Source organism: Anabrus simplex, chromosome 7, assembly GCF_040414725.1.
Source record: "Anabrus simplex isolate iqAnaSimp1 chromosome 7, ASM4041472v1, whole genome shotgun sequence".
In the NCBI taxonomy this organism is placed as follows: domain Eukaryota; kingdom Metazoa; phylum Arthropoda; class Insecta; order Orthoptera; family Tettigoniidae; genus Anabrus; species Anabrus simplex.
In genome coordinates this window covers 263,863,079-263,881,897 of record NC_090271.1, presented here as the reverse complement: position 1 = coordinate 263,881,897, position 18,819 = coordinate 263,863,079, and the positions used below count along the sequence as shown (strand labels likewise).

Sequence of the window (18,819 nt, the reverse complement as noted above, 5' to 3'; positions counted from 1 at the left end):
AGCATGCTGATATGATTATTTTATCTTATAACTGCAATAATTACACAAAATTATAAGTAATAAGATGAAAAAAAAAAAAAACAACACACCTCCGAAAATACATTTTTGTGCACTATGTGAGTACTGTCATGTCATAGAGCAGGGAAAGAAATGTGATTTCTGAAATGAATGTATGGACAAAAAATTATTATAACACGCAACACTGGTTTGTTTTGTTCATCTGCAGTGATTGTTTTTGCTAGCGCAGTTTGATGGCAAGTTTAAGTGAACAATGTGCAAACCTTTTATTGGGACGTTTTAAGAAGACTGTGCAACAGTGTTCGTCAAAAAAGACCCAATTTGTGGTAGACAGGAGACCAATTCATCCACCACGAAAACGCACCTGCACACACACACACACAGCCATCTCTGTTAGACAGATTTTGGCTAAAAATCGCATGGTTCCGCTGCCCCATGCCTGACCTGGCTCCGTGCGACTTTTTCTTATTTCCATGCATGAAAAGGGACATGAATGGACACTGATTTGACAACATTGAAGAGGTCAAGAAAAAATGAGGGAGGAGCTGTCAGCCATTTCTAAAGAAGACTACAAAAATTTTTTCGAACAGTGGAAGCACCAGTGGGACAAATGTATTAGTTTTAATGGAGAGTATTTTGAAGGGGATAAGGTTGTTTTGTAAAAAGTTTGAAAATATATAGTTTTTAAAAAATAATTCTACTTTTTTTTGGGTACCCCCTCGTATGTGACTGACCGTTAAGAGTTATTTTCAATGACAGTTGTGTGATGCATATTTTTCACAGCTGTAATATACAGACAGATCATAAACATTATCCTCAATCCCAACAAAACTTAACTTCACTTGTATAAAAGCTCAGATTAAGTAAACGTCAGAGTGACAATGTTGCAAAATCTTTAGTCAATTACAACTTTTTGAAGAGCATAAGCACAAATTCCAGATAATGTGGAAGCATTTATTGACCTTCAATGAAAATCATTCTTGTTCTATTTTCTTCAGTCAAAGGATGAGTACTAATATAAAATAAATGAACACCTAATATGAAATCATACTTAAAAAGAATTACCTAATTAAATTTTTTAACATGAAATCAAACAAAGAAATTGCTTGGTGTAGTTATTAACACTGATAAGCTAAAAGTAACCAGCACTGCTAAATATTTCACATAGTTTTTTTTAACAGAACATGGTTTCATTGCAACATTATTTAAGGATGATTTTGTACCTTGTACAGTACGCGAACCTTTTCTTGAGCCCTAGTTCCCATCCAGCACTATGGAGCTCAGGGCTCAAGAAAAGGTTCGCGTACTACATGGTACATGTCAGTTCACCTGCAACTTCACCTTGACTTGGTGGTTCTTCCTTTTTTTTTCAATTATTTTGATCAAAAACTTCAAAATTATTTGTTTCCATTTACTTCCGTCATATTTAATCTTTCAATAATGACAAGTAGTATGATTATCTTCAACATAGTGGTTGATATTCCAATGGAATTTCAGCTTTGTCTCTTTGTCGCATTCATTAATACAATTTATTTTTCATATAAAATAACGCTATATATCTTATCACTGAAACACCATCCATTAACTCACACCCTGCATAAACTTCTACCATCTACACATTGTGGTATATGGTGGCTCTTAGCCTGGTAACAGAGAATGGAAGTAAAACAATTAATAATAAATTCATACAACCACACATATATTCATAAGAGAAAAGCAGTAAATCATTTTTGTAAAATCCCACACTGTAGTGTAAAAGAAACTCAACCATGGTAACATATCAATTTCTGGATAAATATCTTGCTCAACACTGGTTGTGGCAAACCATAATCCTTAAACACACCACACTCATTGTCCTTCCATTGTTTCCTGAAGAGAGAAGAGCAATTGACAGGTAACTAAGCTCCATTTATGTTACCCATCAAGTGGAGGTCCTAGGTAGACCATTGAAACTTCCGTATTGCCATATACCGCTGACACTGAAGGGTACAGTCTTTTGTCAGGCAAACCTGTAACACAGGATATAACAGTTACAAACCTTTCAAATCTTCTCTGATAACCATTTTTAAGCAACTATAATAATCATTAAATTGCACTTAGTTTATGGCTAAACTTCAAGGGTACAGACAAAACTATGATAATGATACAAAATAAAATTCTGACATGAATTTCATAGGAGCACCAGCAACTATAAGATAATCCCTCATTTTTGTTTACTTATTGACCTCAACAAAGTTGGGAGATAGAAAGCAGGCAATGGTATGATGTTTAACGGGAAGAAAAGTCATGTTGTAAGTTTCACAAAGAGGAAAAGACCTTGACAAGGTAGATCATGGAACATTATTGTAAAAAATGAGGGCTATTGGAACTGACAAAAAAGCAACTGAATGGGTGGTTAAATTTCTCAAAAGCAGAACTCAGAGAATTAGAGTATGTGAAACATTATCTGATCCTGTAATGATTAAGAGGGGGGTTACACAAGGCAGTATTATTGGACTTTTGTGTTCAGTAAGAAATAACTTACAGTCCAGTGAGCAACTGTAAAAAGATATGTTGTAAGTTTCACAAAGAGGAAAAGTCCTCTCAGTTTTAATTAGTGTTGATGGGGTGATTGTAACTCATGGGAATCACTGTAAGGAGATAGGTGTTAATACAAAGAAAGATCTTAATTGGTGTAATCACATAAATGGTATTGTAAATAAGGGTTACAGATCTCTTCATATGGTAATGGAGATATTGAGAGGGTTGTAGTAAGGATGTAAAAGAGAAGGTTTATAAGTCACTGGTAAGACCTCAATTAGAGTATGGTTCTCTCAACAGGATTACTTCATATAAGAAACAGAAAAAGATACAAAAGAAAGCAGCACAATTTGTTCTAGGTGATTTCCGTCAAAATAATAGTTAAAAAAAGCTGCAAACTTCGGGTTGGGAAGACTTGGGAAGTAAGGAGACGAGCTGCTCGACCAAGCAGAATGTTTACATAAAACCAGCTTCATGGTCCGTATCGCACTTCAATAGATTCACAATTAAGTATTTATTTTCCACCTAGTCGATACAATGATTGCTTAAGGCAATTTTTAATGGTCAAAAGTGGTACATGTTTCGTATATTATCAACATCTTCAGCCACATAACACTGTTTAGATGAAAAATATATAAAATTGACAAAGTAATGCTTTAGACACTTCCTCTAAAGCATTACTTTGTCAATTTTATATATTTTTCATCTAAACAGTGTTATGTGGCTGAAGATGTTGATAATATACGAAACATGTACCACTTTTGACCATTAAAAATTGCCTTAAGCAATCATTGTATCGACTAGGTGGAAAATAAATACTTAATTGTGAATCCAAGCAGAATGTTTCGACTGTCAGTGGTGAGATTGCTCGGAATGACATTAGAAAACAAATAAGCTTGTATGGGTTTTTTAAGTGTAGGGAAGATCATAAAATGAAGTTAAAGTTGGAATTCAAAAGGACAAATTGGGACAAATATTCATTTGTAGGGAGAGGAATTAGGGATTGGAATAATTCACCAAGGGAGATGTTTGATAAATTTCCAACTTGTTTGAAATCATTTAAGAACGGACTGGCTAAAGAACTGTTAGGGAATATGCCACCTGGGTGTCAGCCCTAAATGCATATCAACAGTGACTGAATAATTGACTGATTGTATAAAGGTAAGATATACAGATGCACAGAGGATATGATTAGGCACAGATATATTCTCAGGATGATTTTCAGCAATATATTAATTCACAGACACTAGTTACATTTGTTCTTTACCCAATGTTAGCCAAATGGTGAGCTTTTGATGATGATTTTACACAGTAGCTGGGAATCGCCACTTATTGGTACACTGTTCAATTCTATCAACATGTGAAAGGATTCCTCGTCACTGAGTAATCTAAGCGAAAAATAAGAGATTCTTCAAAGATATCCAATATGACAGAGGGTGGTTTCTAGCATTCCACAATGAGAACTATTTTAACCCTGGTCAGCTGGTGCTCGTTGGTGCAAAATGAGAGGTGGCATGGGGTACTTTCCCACCACTATGGCTGAACTAGCTTTGATAACAAAATTACTAATTTTTATTCATCATATAATGATGTATTAGGTTTATTAACTCAATAGCATATTCTATCAAACATAATGTATATATCCAATACTAATTAGCTTCACAGCATATAAAAGTAAAAACTTGTCATGCTTAGGAATAATTTTTATTGAACACACTATCTTGCATAATTCAGTTGACAGGCTTAGATTCTGCTCACTACATAATGCTATTCCTGCAGTATATGCATGGGTGGTGGGGAGGGGTTCTTCCACAATTATTATGCAACTGGAAATAATTATCCTCTTCAAAACAATCCAAATCTTGATAAGATTGTGAATATTATTTCCCCTGACTCTTTCAATTTCCAGGTTCATACAGTTTGCAACATATCATCATTCGTGAAAAAAATGTTCGAAGCTTCTTCAGGCAATGATGAACTTCTTGCTACGAGTTTCACTCACGGTAAATAAGTGACAATGTAGTGGGTTCGAGTACGCAAGTTTTTAGCAGGAGGAACTTTTGTCCACTTTGTAACATCATCCTTTCCTGCTGTGGTCCAAAACCATAGAGAAAGAGGTAAATCATCATCACTAATATTTAACTTTTCAATAGCGCTCTGTCACGCATCACTGTTACAGTCTACTAACTCTAATAAATTCATCCTCACTCTTACTAAAACTTTTTTCTCCTCTACAGACTGTAAAAGACATAACACCCTTGCCTCATACTCCTGATAAATAATTTCAGCGATAAGGAATTGACTGAATGAATTCCTAACATTGTTACAAAATAAGTCACTGGGTACACTCAACACCGCTGCTTGTGTACTTCCAACGAACGGGACTGGTGGCGTGGGGTCCAATGAGGTATTTTATTGCACCGCCAGACAATAATCCCTCTTTCTAAGAATGAACACCCTTCACTACAATGCCACTGACCTCAGAAAAAAGGCAAGGAATGTGGGGAGAGGTATGTGCCAGTCAAGGTCTCTAACTTACGGGTACAATGACCAACAACACTATAGGGTTAAGTCGTAAGTCTCTCCTGGGTTTCAAAAATCGACAGAGTGGTAACCAAAACATATTGGGGAAGAAGAAGCAGAAGGATAGGAGGAGGAATGTCAACAAATGGGGAAAATGAACAAGTAAGTTTTGTATTAGGTGCCAAGATGTAGTTGCGCATTTCCCGCTACAAATTCGTACTGTGCCAACATGGCATTTCTTGGAGAACATAATGAGTTTTGTGTGTTGCAATTTGGTTAAAGTGAGTCTGCTTGCCTTTTAATCTGTACTGGCTGTAGCTAAATGAAGACATTCAGTCCCCAAGATAAAAGGTTACATCATCATTATGTAATGGAGTGCAAGCAAGGCTGGGGGACAATGACAAGGCAACGTTCCAGCTTTCCAGTACAGTCATACAGTCATACAGACTCTCCAAAAGTGAATGTGTTTTCAGCAGTTTCATTTCATAAAGCTTAAGGATAGTTCTTTCAGTGAAAAAACTGTTACGGGTTTGCCTAGTGTACATGTTGGAAAGTTAGTTAATGCCATAATTGCAGGAAGATAGCATGGATAGTGATGTCATTTTCCAACAAGATGAAGCACAATTACATTTTCATTCTGATGTGCATGCTTATCTTAATGCTTCTCTTCCTAATTGCTGAATCAGGTGCTCTTAAAATGAAGACATTATGGGCCCCACGGCCATTTGATCCATGTGACTTTTTCCTGTGGGGTTTTGGTAAGGATTGTGTCTACATTCCCAATTTATTGCAGGATTTACCAGTGCTTTGAGAAAGAACAGCTGAAGCAGTGGCTGTTAAGAATAGTTGAAGCAGTAGCTACTATCAAGTTTGGTATGTTACAATGTGTGTTGCAGAAACTCGATTATAGGATTGGTGTCTGTCGAGTCACCAATGGAACACATATTAAGCATTTGTGAGATAAGGTAAAAACTAGTACAGTTCCTCGGTCGTTGACAGTTTCACTCCTGGTTTTCGTTCTGTCAAACTGTAAAACTCCGGAGGGACTTACTACTTGCACTGTATATCTTCAATTAAAAAAGATAAGTTAATAATGTACTATAGGTATACCAGCTTGTGAAAACTGTCTGTCTGCACATGTGCGCCAGCATGAAGGGAGAACACTCCCCCACTCTACTCATACCTGTTGCCCCTTTTATGGTACAGTGCTCGCTTGCTCTTTGTGTGGCTGTGGCTAGTGAAACCCACATACAGACTGCAATTGTTTATTTACGAATGTTATATTGTAGAAATCTGTGTGTGATGAGTTTGCCGGCGAAGTCCTTGAGTGTGTTCAGAAGAGCTCACAGGGGTCAAGTGCGGGAAATACACCTAATGTACAGTGTTTACCAATATTTCAAGAACGTAAAAGACAAACACAAAATAGCAAACAATAATGTGAAACAAATGACAAATGAAGCTAGTGGTGTGTCAGCAAGTACTGTAAGCACAATCATTAAAAAAGGCAATGAAATTCTTGTGAGGAACTACCATTTTCGACTCCAATGGGGAAATAATGCGCCAAGAAAGTCGAGAATCGAAATATACAGTTCCGTCACTCCTCCAAGGAGAGACGGTAAAGAGCCTGTATGAGGTCATGTTAGCGTTCGTGCATAACCGATTGGGCTCCTCCAAGGGAAGACACAAAAAGTCTGTGCGAGGTTAGGTTAGCGTTCGTGTGCAAGGTTAGGTTAGCACGTCATAATAACGTCCTACCCTCACCTGCAGGTCACCTGGCCGATTCGGCTCCTCCAAGGGGGCCCCGACTGATTCGGCTCCTCCAAAGCGACCTGCAATCATTTCGGATCTAAATCTCTGCTGAATCACACACCTTTTTCTCTGCAACAATTGCTTTATCTTCAGCTTCCCTTGCTTGCCACTTTCGAATATCACACCTGTAAGCAATGTGTAAAATGCACTCAAAAAAATCTGACCCCAGCATGTAGAGGAGAAATTCCAAATTCCAATTCCATAATGTCAATGCTACTGCAGTCCAATACATTAAATTCATTGTTTATGGAGTAAAGAAGTATAATTATGAAACTATGGAGATGGAAAAACTCTCTGTTACAGTTCCATACAGATACAGTTCCGTCACTCCTCCAAGGAGAGACGGTAAAGAGCCTGTATGAGGTCATGTTAGCGTTCGTGCATAACCGATTGGGCTCCTCCAAGGAGAGACACAAAAAGTCTGTGCGAGGTTAGGTTAGGGTTCGTGTGCAAGATTAGGTTAGCACGTCATAATAACGTCCTACCCTCACCTGTAGGTCACCTGGCCGATTCGACTCCTCCAAAGCGACACTGAACACATCTGACAACTTCTATTTATATTTACTGAGTCGATGCTACCATCACAGTCCCATTTATCATGCAATCTGATTGACGTGTTTCATTAATACTTGTAAACATATCATGTAAAGATACAAGTCATCTAACTGTGAGATCTAGCAGCGACTGAAAACCTACTTCAGCTAAAAAATCTGTTATTTTTGAGGTTTTCCTTCGATAGGCAACATCTAAACTTTGCTTCCCTAACTGTTTGTATGGAGGATATATCAAGAAGTTAATATAAAGAACCACCTAATCGATACTTTATTTTTTGCCTCAGGCAAAATTGAATATATATTAACACTTACAGAACATGTTTCGACCACTTAGTGGTCATCTTCAGCTGTATAAAGAAAAAACTAAGATGAAAAAACATTAGGATAATAAGCACAAGTGATACTCTTAGGTTATAATGAAAAAATTTGCTGTGTTGACTGTTTGGTAAAAGTTCTTTGGTGACTCCTTTGTTATAAAATGGAGGATATATGTCACTATGCCTCTGTTTATCTCCCTTACGTATATTGTTATACTGAAATTTTGATAATTTATTTTCTACAAGAAATGACAAAGCCTCTTCTGGTGAATATGAGACGGGTAATGATTGCTGTGACTCAGATGCTTTTCTATATCTAGAAGCCCTGCGAGATTTAGTTCTCAATCCCCTATCTTTGAAGAGTTTTCTAAGTCTTCAAGCTCTCGAGGTGGATGGAAATGAACCATTTGTTTGAACATTAGATAGCGCAGATTTATACACTTCTTCAGAATTATGTAAACCATTCGTTAGCCAGTTGGAATTTTTTCTTAAAAACCAGTCTTTCATCTTATACCTTTGTTCCCATCGCTCTTAAAATTTGTATTTGAAAGCACCCACTGTCAATTTAAAGTACCGTAAAACATCTGTAGAGGAGCCCTGAATGCTCATCTTAGATAATACATAATCCACTAGCTCGTTTCCACTCTGTTTCTTGTTCCATAGCACTTCACACTGCTCACGGTGTGTTATTACGAGTTGCAGTGGAGCACGTGCCACTGCAAATAAAGTTACTTTTCAAACAAGAGTGCAAGAGAGTGCGCGTACTAAGACATTAGTCTTAATTTTAATGACTTTCTCTATACTATGGTACAACAATGCAGGCAGAAATGTTCGGATACATTTTTATAACTCTGCGTAAATGTTGTACAGTTAGAATTTCATGCTCTATTCACATTACATTATGTAAGACTTGGGCATTCAATAGTGATGAAAATAGTTAGGTTTCAATTAAATTAATATGAAGAAGTATACCTGTAGCTTTCTTTTCCATACTTCAGATATTCACTATTGTCCGCTGATTCTACGTTAGAGACTGGCGAAGTTAACTGCTAAAACACAACTAGCAGCAAGTCAGACAGCCTCTTCCAGGAAGGGAAGATATAGAATGTTATTTCTAGCCACTAGGGTTGAAATTCATTAGCCGTGGTTATCTGTCTACAGTTCAGTAAGGAAAAAAATGGAGAGAAGTAATTTTTTTTTTAAAATTTTGTCCTGCTAAATTACAGTTTTGGTCCACAGTGCAGTGGTAGCTAGCTGGAGGGAGAGCTTGAAGACGCATACAGAGCAACGGTGGGAAATGTATAGATACTTCAATGCAGAAACAGGTTCCAGGAAGGAAACTCCAGGGATCATTAATGAACAAGGGGGGTGTGGATAGGTGAGAACTTACAGAAGGCAGAAATATTACATCAGCAGTGTGGAAAGGTAGTTAGATATAAAGATAATGTCCAGACAGAGGCAAATAATACTGGTGAATTACTGAAATTTACCTATGATAAAGAGGACATTTATAAAAAGATACAAAAGTTGAAAGCTAAAAAGGCAGCTGGGATTGATAAGATTTCTGGGGATATATTAAAGGCTATGGTTTGTGATGTAGTGCCATACAACTTAAGTTCTTATGTGATTACTGTCTGCATGAAGGAGTGATACTAAGTGATTGAAGAGAGCTAAATTTCTAGATAATAGAACTCAGAATTAGAGTAGGTGAAGTGTTATCTGATCCTGTAATGATTAAGAGGGGGGTACTGCACGGCAGTAATATTGGACCTTTATGTATTCACACACACACTCTCTCTCTCTCTCTCTCTCTCTCTCTCTCTCTCTCTCTCTCTCTCTCTCTCTCTCTCTCTCTCTCTCTCTCTGAGTGGCCAAAAGTCACGGTAAGGGTTGTCCCATTAGAAAATTTGGCGTGTATTGGGATGACCCCTGAGTGTTGCGGCTAGCTGAGCAGTCTGTTACAGACACCAGTGTCGTGAGGATGACAACACATCGCGAGTTAACCGACTTTGAACGTGGGATGTTCATTGGCGCACGGTGCATGGGTAATAACACTGCGGACATTACACGTTAATTCGGCTTTCCAAGGTCAACAGTGTCGAGCGTGGATCTTTAATATCGCAGAGAGAATGTTACCACCCACATAAACCGCCGCACGGGAAGATTACAGGTGTTTAATGAACGGACATCATGTTGTTTCCACAGACCCACACTGCGCGTTCGACGGGCTGCTGTGAGTCAGATCACCGCCCAGTTAAATGTTGGGAGTCGTGAACCCATTTCTATCAGGACTGTAAGGAGGCAACAGCACCGCACAGGCTTCACCAGCTGACGACCAACTCATATCCCTTTTCTGACACCTCAACACAGAGCTCAACAACGTGCATGAGCCCGTGTACATTGACAATGAATCATGGAACAGTGGCTGCGTATGGTATGGTCCGATAAGTCCCTGTTCCAGTTGTAACGAGCTGATGGGCATGTGAGAGTGTGGCGTATGCCCCATGAAGCTATGGATCCTGCATGTCAAAAAGGTTGTGTCCAGGTGGGAGGTGGCTCAGTTCTGGTCTGGGCAGAGTTCTCATGGTTGCAATAAGGCCCCAGGTCCGGCTGCAGGGAGCACTGACAGGTGCAAGTTATGTGAACATTCTTTCAGACCATCTGCATCCCACTCTGGCAATAGAGTACTCTGATGGAGATGCCATGTTTCAACTGGACAATGCGCCATGTCATTGCTCTATGGTGGCACGCAGGTGGTTGAAGGAGCACTCCACTGAAGTTTAGACCATGGGTTGGCCCTCCAGATCCCCCGATCTTAATCCAATCCAGCATTTATGGAATGCTGTTGATGCTGGTGTATGCTCCATGAACCCCGCATCAACTACACAAGACCAATTGTGGGTAGCATGCAAGATGCATGGGTCCAGATCCCTCCAGAACGATTCCAACACCTTGTAGAGTCGATGCCTCGCCGTATTGCTGCTGTTTTGAGGGCTCGTGGAGGAGCAACTTGTTATTAACATCACATTCAGTGTCTTCCCATGACTTTTGGCACTAAGTGTATATATAAATGGTATGAGTAAAGAAATGAAATCTCAGATAGGGCTATTTGTAGACAAAGTTATACTGTATAGAATAGTAAATGAGCTGCAGGATTATGAGCGATTGAAGGGGGACCTATATAATATTGTGAGATGGACACCAGACAAAGGTATGATGGTAAATGGGATGAAAGATAAAGTTGTTTCACAAAGAGGAAAAGTCCTCTCAGTTTTAATTACTGTACCGATGGGTTGATAGTATCTCATGGGAAAAACTAAGTAATTTGGTATTAATATAAGGAATGACTTTTTTGCATGCCATGTGTGTGAGTAAAAGTATGTTCATCCTCCAAATGAAGACTGGATTCAGTATGATAACTGTCAAGTGCGGTGGCATGAAAACTGTTCAAGTTATGAAGGTAGTGAACAGTTTCTCTATGATATGTGCTGTGTATATTCCAGTTAAAAACTGTTTTCTTTACAGTTCTTATATTCAATGTGGTGTACAGTAGTTATTAATTTTAGCAGGGACTTCTAAAAATAATTTTTAATTGATTTTTAAGTATTTTAAAATCATTTTACAATTTATGTAAAATTTAAAATTATGTTACTTCAAGTTTTGATGGTGTGTTCCTATAACATTTCAGTGAAGTTCTATGTTGAAACAGTTGAGAAGAATGCTCGTCGTCATACGCCAAAAAGTTAGTCAACTTACCCCACGGACCAAGATGACAAATTTACATAAAATTAAACTTAACTACTTCCCTATACATTCAAAGAAAACTGGCGTTACGATGTCCAAGTACATTGGGGTTTAAGTGTGTAAACCATGATTTAGAATTTCTTGGATGGGAACAACAGAACTTCCACTAAGAAAAGTAAAATTCCTGCTACTCATTCAGTAAAACGTAATCCATCTGGTTTCATGCTTGATTTTCACAGTGTTGTAGTTTCCCTGCTCACTACTGAGTTTCTGAAAGTAGTATTTAAAACTTATCTTCAACCATTTTAATTCAATCAACTCCTATAACAGTGCCATACAAATAAGCACATTTCGTTTTGTATCGGCGTTCTACATAATACCTTAGCAATGTAACGCACTGCCCAGATGTAGGTTTTTTGCATGGTCTACTACCAAAAAAAAAAACCCCAACCTTTTCCTACTGCCTGTTTGCAGTCAAATTTGGCAATGTATTCTTTTTTTCTTACATTGGATTCTGTCTCTACTTCAAACTCGGGCCTGTGACGCATGCACGTACACCAATCTTCTGTCCACTTATATGCTGTGTGACTGTAGGACGAAAAGCCTAGCATGAGCAGGACTGCTCTACGTTCTTATTCCCTACTTTTACTTCCAAAACTAACTGAAAAAGTCCTGGATGTCTCAACACATCTTTCAAAATACCTCTTCTTGATTCAGTATTTCTTCATGTGTGACCTAATCCATCCATCTTACCCTCAATGTTATTCACATTTAGAAGGTTTCTATTCTCTTCCTTCCTGTTCCAGTTACTCTCAACATTTCACTGCTATGTACCACCCCGATCCACACTCATTTTCAGAAACATCTTTTCGATATCCATGTCTATATCTGAAGTAAGAAAATTTCTCTCATATGGAAAAGCCTTCCTTGCTTATATAGTCAACATTTTCTGTTCTCTTTCCTTATGCCATTATTGATCATGTTGGCAGTAATCAAGATTAGATATTTAAAATTTACATTGAACAGTTCTGCTGGTCTGGTAGATTATGTGCTCTAGGCTACGAAGGTTAGGTTACAGTGTTTCGATTTTGGGCTGGGAAATAATATTCATTTTTAAAATTTAAATATTTGTAGTTTGTTGGTAAAATACTTTGTTGTAACATTACAAAATTATATAGACAGACAGAAAACTCACAAAGTTTTTTTTATGAGCCTCCAAGTGCTCGATATGTGCTCCATGAGTGACTCTACACACTCAACTCTACAGTCAAGTTCGTCCCACACTCGACGTAGCATGTCGCTGTCAATTTGACCAAAGGCGTTGATGATGTGGGCCCGCAGTGTGTTAGATCAGCCGGTAATGGTGGCGTAATAACTGCGCTTTCATATAACCCCATACGAAGAAGTCGCAAGGGGTGAGGTCAGAAGAACGTGGAGGCCATGACATGAGGGCGTGATCTTCATTCCTGATATAACCAATCCATCTTTCTGGAAGTCTGCTGTGTTCAGAAATTCACGAACATCAACATGGAAATGAGGTGGAGCACCATCCTGTTGGTAGATGAAGTTCATGCTATCGGTCTCCAACTGTGGCATGAGCCAATTCTCCAGCAAATCCAGATAGATGTGACCTGTAATGGATTTTTCAGCGAAGAAGGGACCGTAAACTTTACATTTCAAGATGGCACAGAAAACATTGAGCTTGAGAGAGTCACGAACGTGCTGCAAACAGGTACGAGGATTTTCAGCCCCCCAAATTTGTACATTGTGCCTGTTAACTTAACCACTCAGAAAAAATGCTGCCTCATCACTGAAGACAAGGTTGTCACAAAATTCATCATCTTCCATACGCTCCTAAAAACTTGTACAAAACTCGAAACGGTTCACTTTGTCAGCTGGCGACAATGCTTGGAGCAGATGCAAACGGTAAGGGCGCATCTGTAATCTCTTCTTTGCGACTTTCCAAACGGTCTGACGAGGCATGTTCATTTCCCTGCTCACTCGACGAGTTGCAGGCTACGTTCAAAACTGCGTTACACACGCTTAACCGTTTCTTCAGGCACACTAGGCTGGCCTGTTGATTTTCCCTTGCACAGACATCCCGTGGTTTTGAACTGCTGATACCATCGGTGAATGGATTTGGCACTGGGTGGATCTTTCCGATACTTTGTTCTTAAGTTTCGTCACACGGTTGTCACAGATTGGCTGGAATGAAATTCCAGAATAGCATACTTTTTTCCCTGTCAATTAAATTGAAAAACAAATAACGTGGTTCAACCTGTTCAATACATATAAATAAGAAATGTGGTATTACATTCCTATTTAATTATAAGCAGGAGCGGTACCAGTTTCGACCCCAATCTGGGTCATCATCAGCCGAATAAAATGCAAAAAACAATGCATAGGTAAATAAGAAATTAAAGAATGAGTCTTTAACAAAAACAGTTGAAGAAGCAATATAATAAAATGGGGATAGGCACTGCGCGATTTTAAATAGTAAAATCTAGAAGAAGTAGGAGGTCAGTCACTTAAGGCGCGATCTTCTGAATAGTAGCACAACACACGCAAAGTTCGGCACTGTCTCAAAATGTTTACGAGCAGCGGAGAACAGTTAAGTGAGCCAGCCTGCATATACTATCAGGCGCAAAGTCACAATACAATTTAGTAAATATGAAGTCCCAGAATTGTGTAGAAGTCGAAGACAAGTCGCTTGATTGAAGCAACATATTCAATGTCCGGTGCTGTGCTTTCAAATGCCGACGGAACTCAGTGAATAGCTTACTTAGTGATCCAGTCTCTAACTGTTTCGGTTGCGAAAATGTATATATCTATATATATAAAATACAATTTAATATAATTGAAGTATGTAACTAGGATCTTGTAGATTTTTTTAGAACAGTCGCCATCTTTGCAACTGTTGGAGTAGAGAACATATCATACATACATTCATGCAGGCTTTAAACATGGTATTTCATTCCACCTATCACCAAGGTAATAATTTCTTTATATAAATGAATATCCACAGCCTGTTTCCAGTCATTCGACCGGGTCACGAATGGAATGAATGAAGCTCCCATCTAGCGGTGAGGATAGGAATTGTGCCGGCTGCAAAAGCTTGTCGCACTCCTCTGGGGCAATGATTAGTGACTGACAGATGAAATGAAGTGATACTGGGGAGTGTTGCTGGAATGAGAGATGACAGGGAAAACCAGAGTACCTGGAGAAAAACCTGTCCGCCTCTGCTTTGTCCAGCACAAACCTCAAAGGGAGTGACCGAGATTTGAACCATGGAACCCAGCGGTGAGAGGCCGGTGCGCTGCCGCCTGAACCACGGAGGCTTTTTTAAATATAAATATTAATAAATTAATTAAAAATGAATATTAATATTTCTGTTTGCATGTAGTAGTAGTAATAACTAGAGGACCCTTGCTGCTCTCCAGCAATCGTAACAGTCAGATAATGTGTATTGATATAAAACTGCTCCATGTCCCGAACGGGTACTATTTTGAAAGTTTATTTTTAGAATTTGTATTATCTGTTAATTATGTGTGAAGTGACTTTTCTGTAATTTCTTTATTGTAATACTAACAGATAATCTATAAACTTTTTTTTTTTTACGTCACCCCGACACAGATAGGTCTTATGACAGGATGGGCTAGGAAAGGGCTAGGAGTGGGAAGGAAGTGACCATGGCCTTAATTAAGGTACAGTCCCAACATTTTCCTGGTGTGAAAATGGGAAAGCACAGAAAATCATCTTCAGGGCTGCCGATGATGGAATTCAAACCCACTGTCTCCCGACTGAAAGATCACAGCTATGTGACCCTAACCGCATAGCCAACTCGCTCAGTTGTGTTATTTTGATTTAAGAAATAAGCATTCAACTCTCTCCCGTTTATAGCACAGTAAAGCTTACTGCGGAAGCTTGGTTCTTCCCTTCTGCAGTAGATCTTTAAATTACATTTATGTGCCATCTATGGCTGAACTATGATGTTAGTTAATTATTACTTTCATGTGTAAATGCTAGAGGTTACTACAGTTAATTTCTTTCTTGCAGGAATTATGTAGGCATAATGAAATATGAAATATCGAAGGCAGTGATAGGTAAGAGCCTGACATCAAATAACATATATTCATAAAACTCTTGTGGATATATGTTACGGGATTATAAGAATGAGCGAATAGTGAATGAAAATTGAGGTTGTAAAAGTGTAAACAGTAGTTAAGTGCACTCAGTGAAGTAGAAAGTGAAAATGACTGTGATGACAGCACAGGAATCTTTGCCTTATTTTCAGTGAACAGATAAACTCTCTTACACTGAGCCCGTGGATGTTTGTAAAGAGGTAGAACCTCATTCTTTTCTTCCTGTGGAAAATACAGAATTAGAATATTTCTCCCTTATATTTGGTGATAATGTTTTTTACCAAATTGCCACTCAAACCGCTAATCAGCAGGCTGAAATACAATAATTCTGAGGAGAACATACACTTAATTGTAGACAGGAGAGAATTAAATTCACAGAGGTAAGAAGTACAAGTAAAAGCAAATTTTTCCTTTATTCACTTCACCCAATGAGCACTGAATCCCGTTCTCATGACGAAACTAGGAAGCAGAAACGAGCTCGTCGGAGACCAAAGACATGGATAGAGAAAAACTGGAATTCATGAGGAGAAAGCCTGTCTCTTTGAAGACAACAGTGCATGAAAATGTGGAGGTTGTCTGTACCCTCCTATGTTTTTTGTTTGTCCTTGTGTTCTCTTTCTGTTGCTTCCTTTTTCCACATTGACTTGTCAGTGTGTTTATCCTAGTTTTTCTTCCTACCTTTCTACACTCCGGGAAAATGAAAAAACACCACCATGAATTTGTCAACCCAGCAGAGGGAAATTATACCGACACACTCTTGAGGACGTATACAACACACGATCATACCGACAAAGCCATACACATCTAATACAGTTGACAGAGTGTGCGCAATGTCAGTGCTAGTACTGTGTATACCCTCCTTTCGCAGCAATGCAGGCTGCAATTCCCCCCTGGAGACGATTGTAGAAATGACTAATGTAGTCTTACGGAATGGCCTGCCATGCAACTTCCATCTGGTGCCTCAGTTAGGCCGGATTTCCTGCCGGTCGTGCAGACCGTGCAAGATTACATTTCATTCCGTCCCAGACATGCTCAATGGGGGACAGATCTGGGGATTGTACTGGCCAGGGTAGTTGACGTACACTTTGGAGAGCACATTGGATGGCATGGGATACATGTGGACGTGCAATGTCCTGGTGGAAAAGCACACCGCCTTGTTAATGCATGACGGGTTGAATGATGGTTTAGATGTACCGTGCTCTGTTCAATGTTCCCTCGACGATCACCACAGGAGAGTGGCCAGTGTAGGATATGGCTCCCCACACCATGAAACTGGGTGTTGACCCTGTGTGCCTCTGTCGTATACAATCCAGAAGTTGGTATTCATCTGCATGACACCACACACATGTACGACCCTCACTGGCACTACGGCAGAAGCGACTCTCATCACTGAAGATGACGTCTCCATTCGTCCTTCCGTAAGTGCCTATCATGACACCACTGGATGCGGGCTGCACGATGTTGGGGCATGAGCAGAAGACGCCTGAACGGTATGCAGGTCGCAGCCGTGCTTCATGGAGACGGTAGCGAATGGTCCTCACTGATAGCCCCAGAGCAACAGTGTCCCTAATTTGTTGTGAAGTTGCGGTGCGGTCCAACACAGCACTCTGTAAGATGTGATGGTCTTGGCGTGCATCTGTGTGTTGCTGTTGTCCAGACCTCAGGTGTTGGGCATGTGCACCTTCTGCTGACTACTGGCGACAACTAGATGCACTGTGGAGACCTATCACCCCACGTGTTGTGTGATTCTGTGGTATGACCACCCGGCCTTCCCAGGCCTACTATACGCCCTCGCTCAAACTCTGTCAAGTGGATAAATGGTTCAAGTACACACTGTCACGGCATGCTAACAATATTCCAGGCACAGACGGAGCTCCGTATGCCATGGCAAACTGGCTGCCACTGGCTCTGGCAGTGACCAGATGTTGCTCAGCTTGCAACATTCCACGGCTGATAACACTGTTCCTGATGTGTCATCGGTGCTGCGCGTTTTAATCATCGCTTGCACTTGCCTCTCGTAGTGTCCTGTGCAAGTATGGCAGGCCTTATTCACTTGCAACAAGGTGTTCGTCTTTCATTTTCCCGGAGTGTATTGTGACTTGATTTTCATACCATACTCACTGTATTACTCTTCGATTTCCAAAATAATACACAGCAAGTTTTCAACACAATCTGTCATTAAGATCAAGTCACTATTACTCTATCATACACCAGCTGATCCATGAAGTAAATATCTATTTTTCACTTCACAATATTTCAATTACTTGGCATCTACTGGAAATCTAGTCTTTACGGCCTATGAGAGGTTTGATAATGCACTGGTTTTCATCTATCTTAAACTACTACTACTACTACTACTACTACTACTAACTCTCAAATGTCAAACTTCCCCTAATTCGCTATTTTAGGCAGTGCCCACATTTTAATTACAGGCATTTAAAAACTGCCAAGTGCTAAATTATAAATTATCTGAAATAATAAAAGCAAAAATGGGCATTTAGTTCGAAATCCATGAATTTCACGTTATATTTGCAAGTAACTCTGATTGTTTTTTAGCCATGAATTAGACAAGGAAAATATCAAGATCATTAGATTCATAAGGAGGAGGAGGAGGTGGGATATTTTATATCAACAACAATGAAAGGCAAGTGAAGAAAGACAAAGAAGAAAATAAATGAAGAGAAAACAATGTACACTCGTGAGCAACTGAATTAGAGATGCCTGGCTAGTAACGTGTAGCACTCCCTTTCTTCTTGATGACAGTGGCGGTGCAGTGTGACATGGAACATTGGGGAGCCATACTAATCCACAATTGCTGCACAGCCTTCCATTATCCATTAAGATTGGTCATAGCAGTGTCCAGGGCACGCACATCCCTCACAACATCATCCCTAACGTATTCAATGGGACTGAGAATGCAGTCCCTCGTCGGCCAGGCAAGCATCTTTGCATCCGTGGGGTGCTCATCAAAACAGTCGGCCACAATTTGGGAGCGACGGGCTGAAGCACTGTGTTGCTGTAGGTACGTTGCCTGCAGGGTGCTGGAGATGAACCAAGGGGTGAACATGATCTGCCAACAGGTTTCCTGTAATGTTTGCCAGGAGGGACAATGTCAGATGTACCATTTCATCTCACAGGAATAACCCCCATACAAGGATACCACCACCATCACCAGTCTGAACTGTATCCTGC

At 39.5% G+C, this 18,819-nt stretch overlaps 1 protein-coding gene across 1 annotated transcript in view; it reads right to left on the bottom strand.

Moving 5' to 3' along the window:
• Nucleotides 1-675: 675 nt before the first annotated feature.
• Fsn (F-box synaptic protein) overlaps nt 676-18,819 on the bottom strand; it is a 125,236-nt gene continuing 107,092 nt past the window's right edge. The window contains exon 3 of the mRNA XM_067150919.2: nt 676-2,027. Within this exon, the coding sequence (XP_067007020.1) occupies nt 1,933-2,027 (95 nt within the window). The 3' untranslated portion in view covers nt 676-1,932. The remainder of the gene's footprint in view (nt 2,028-18,819) is intronic.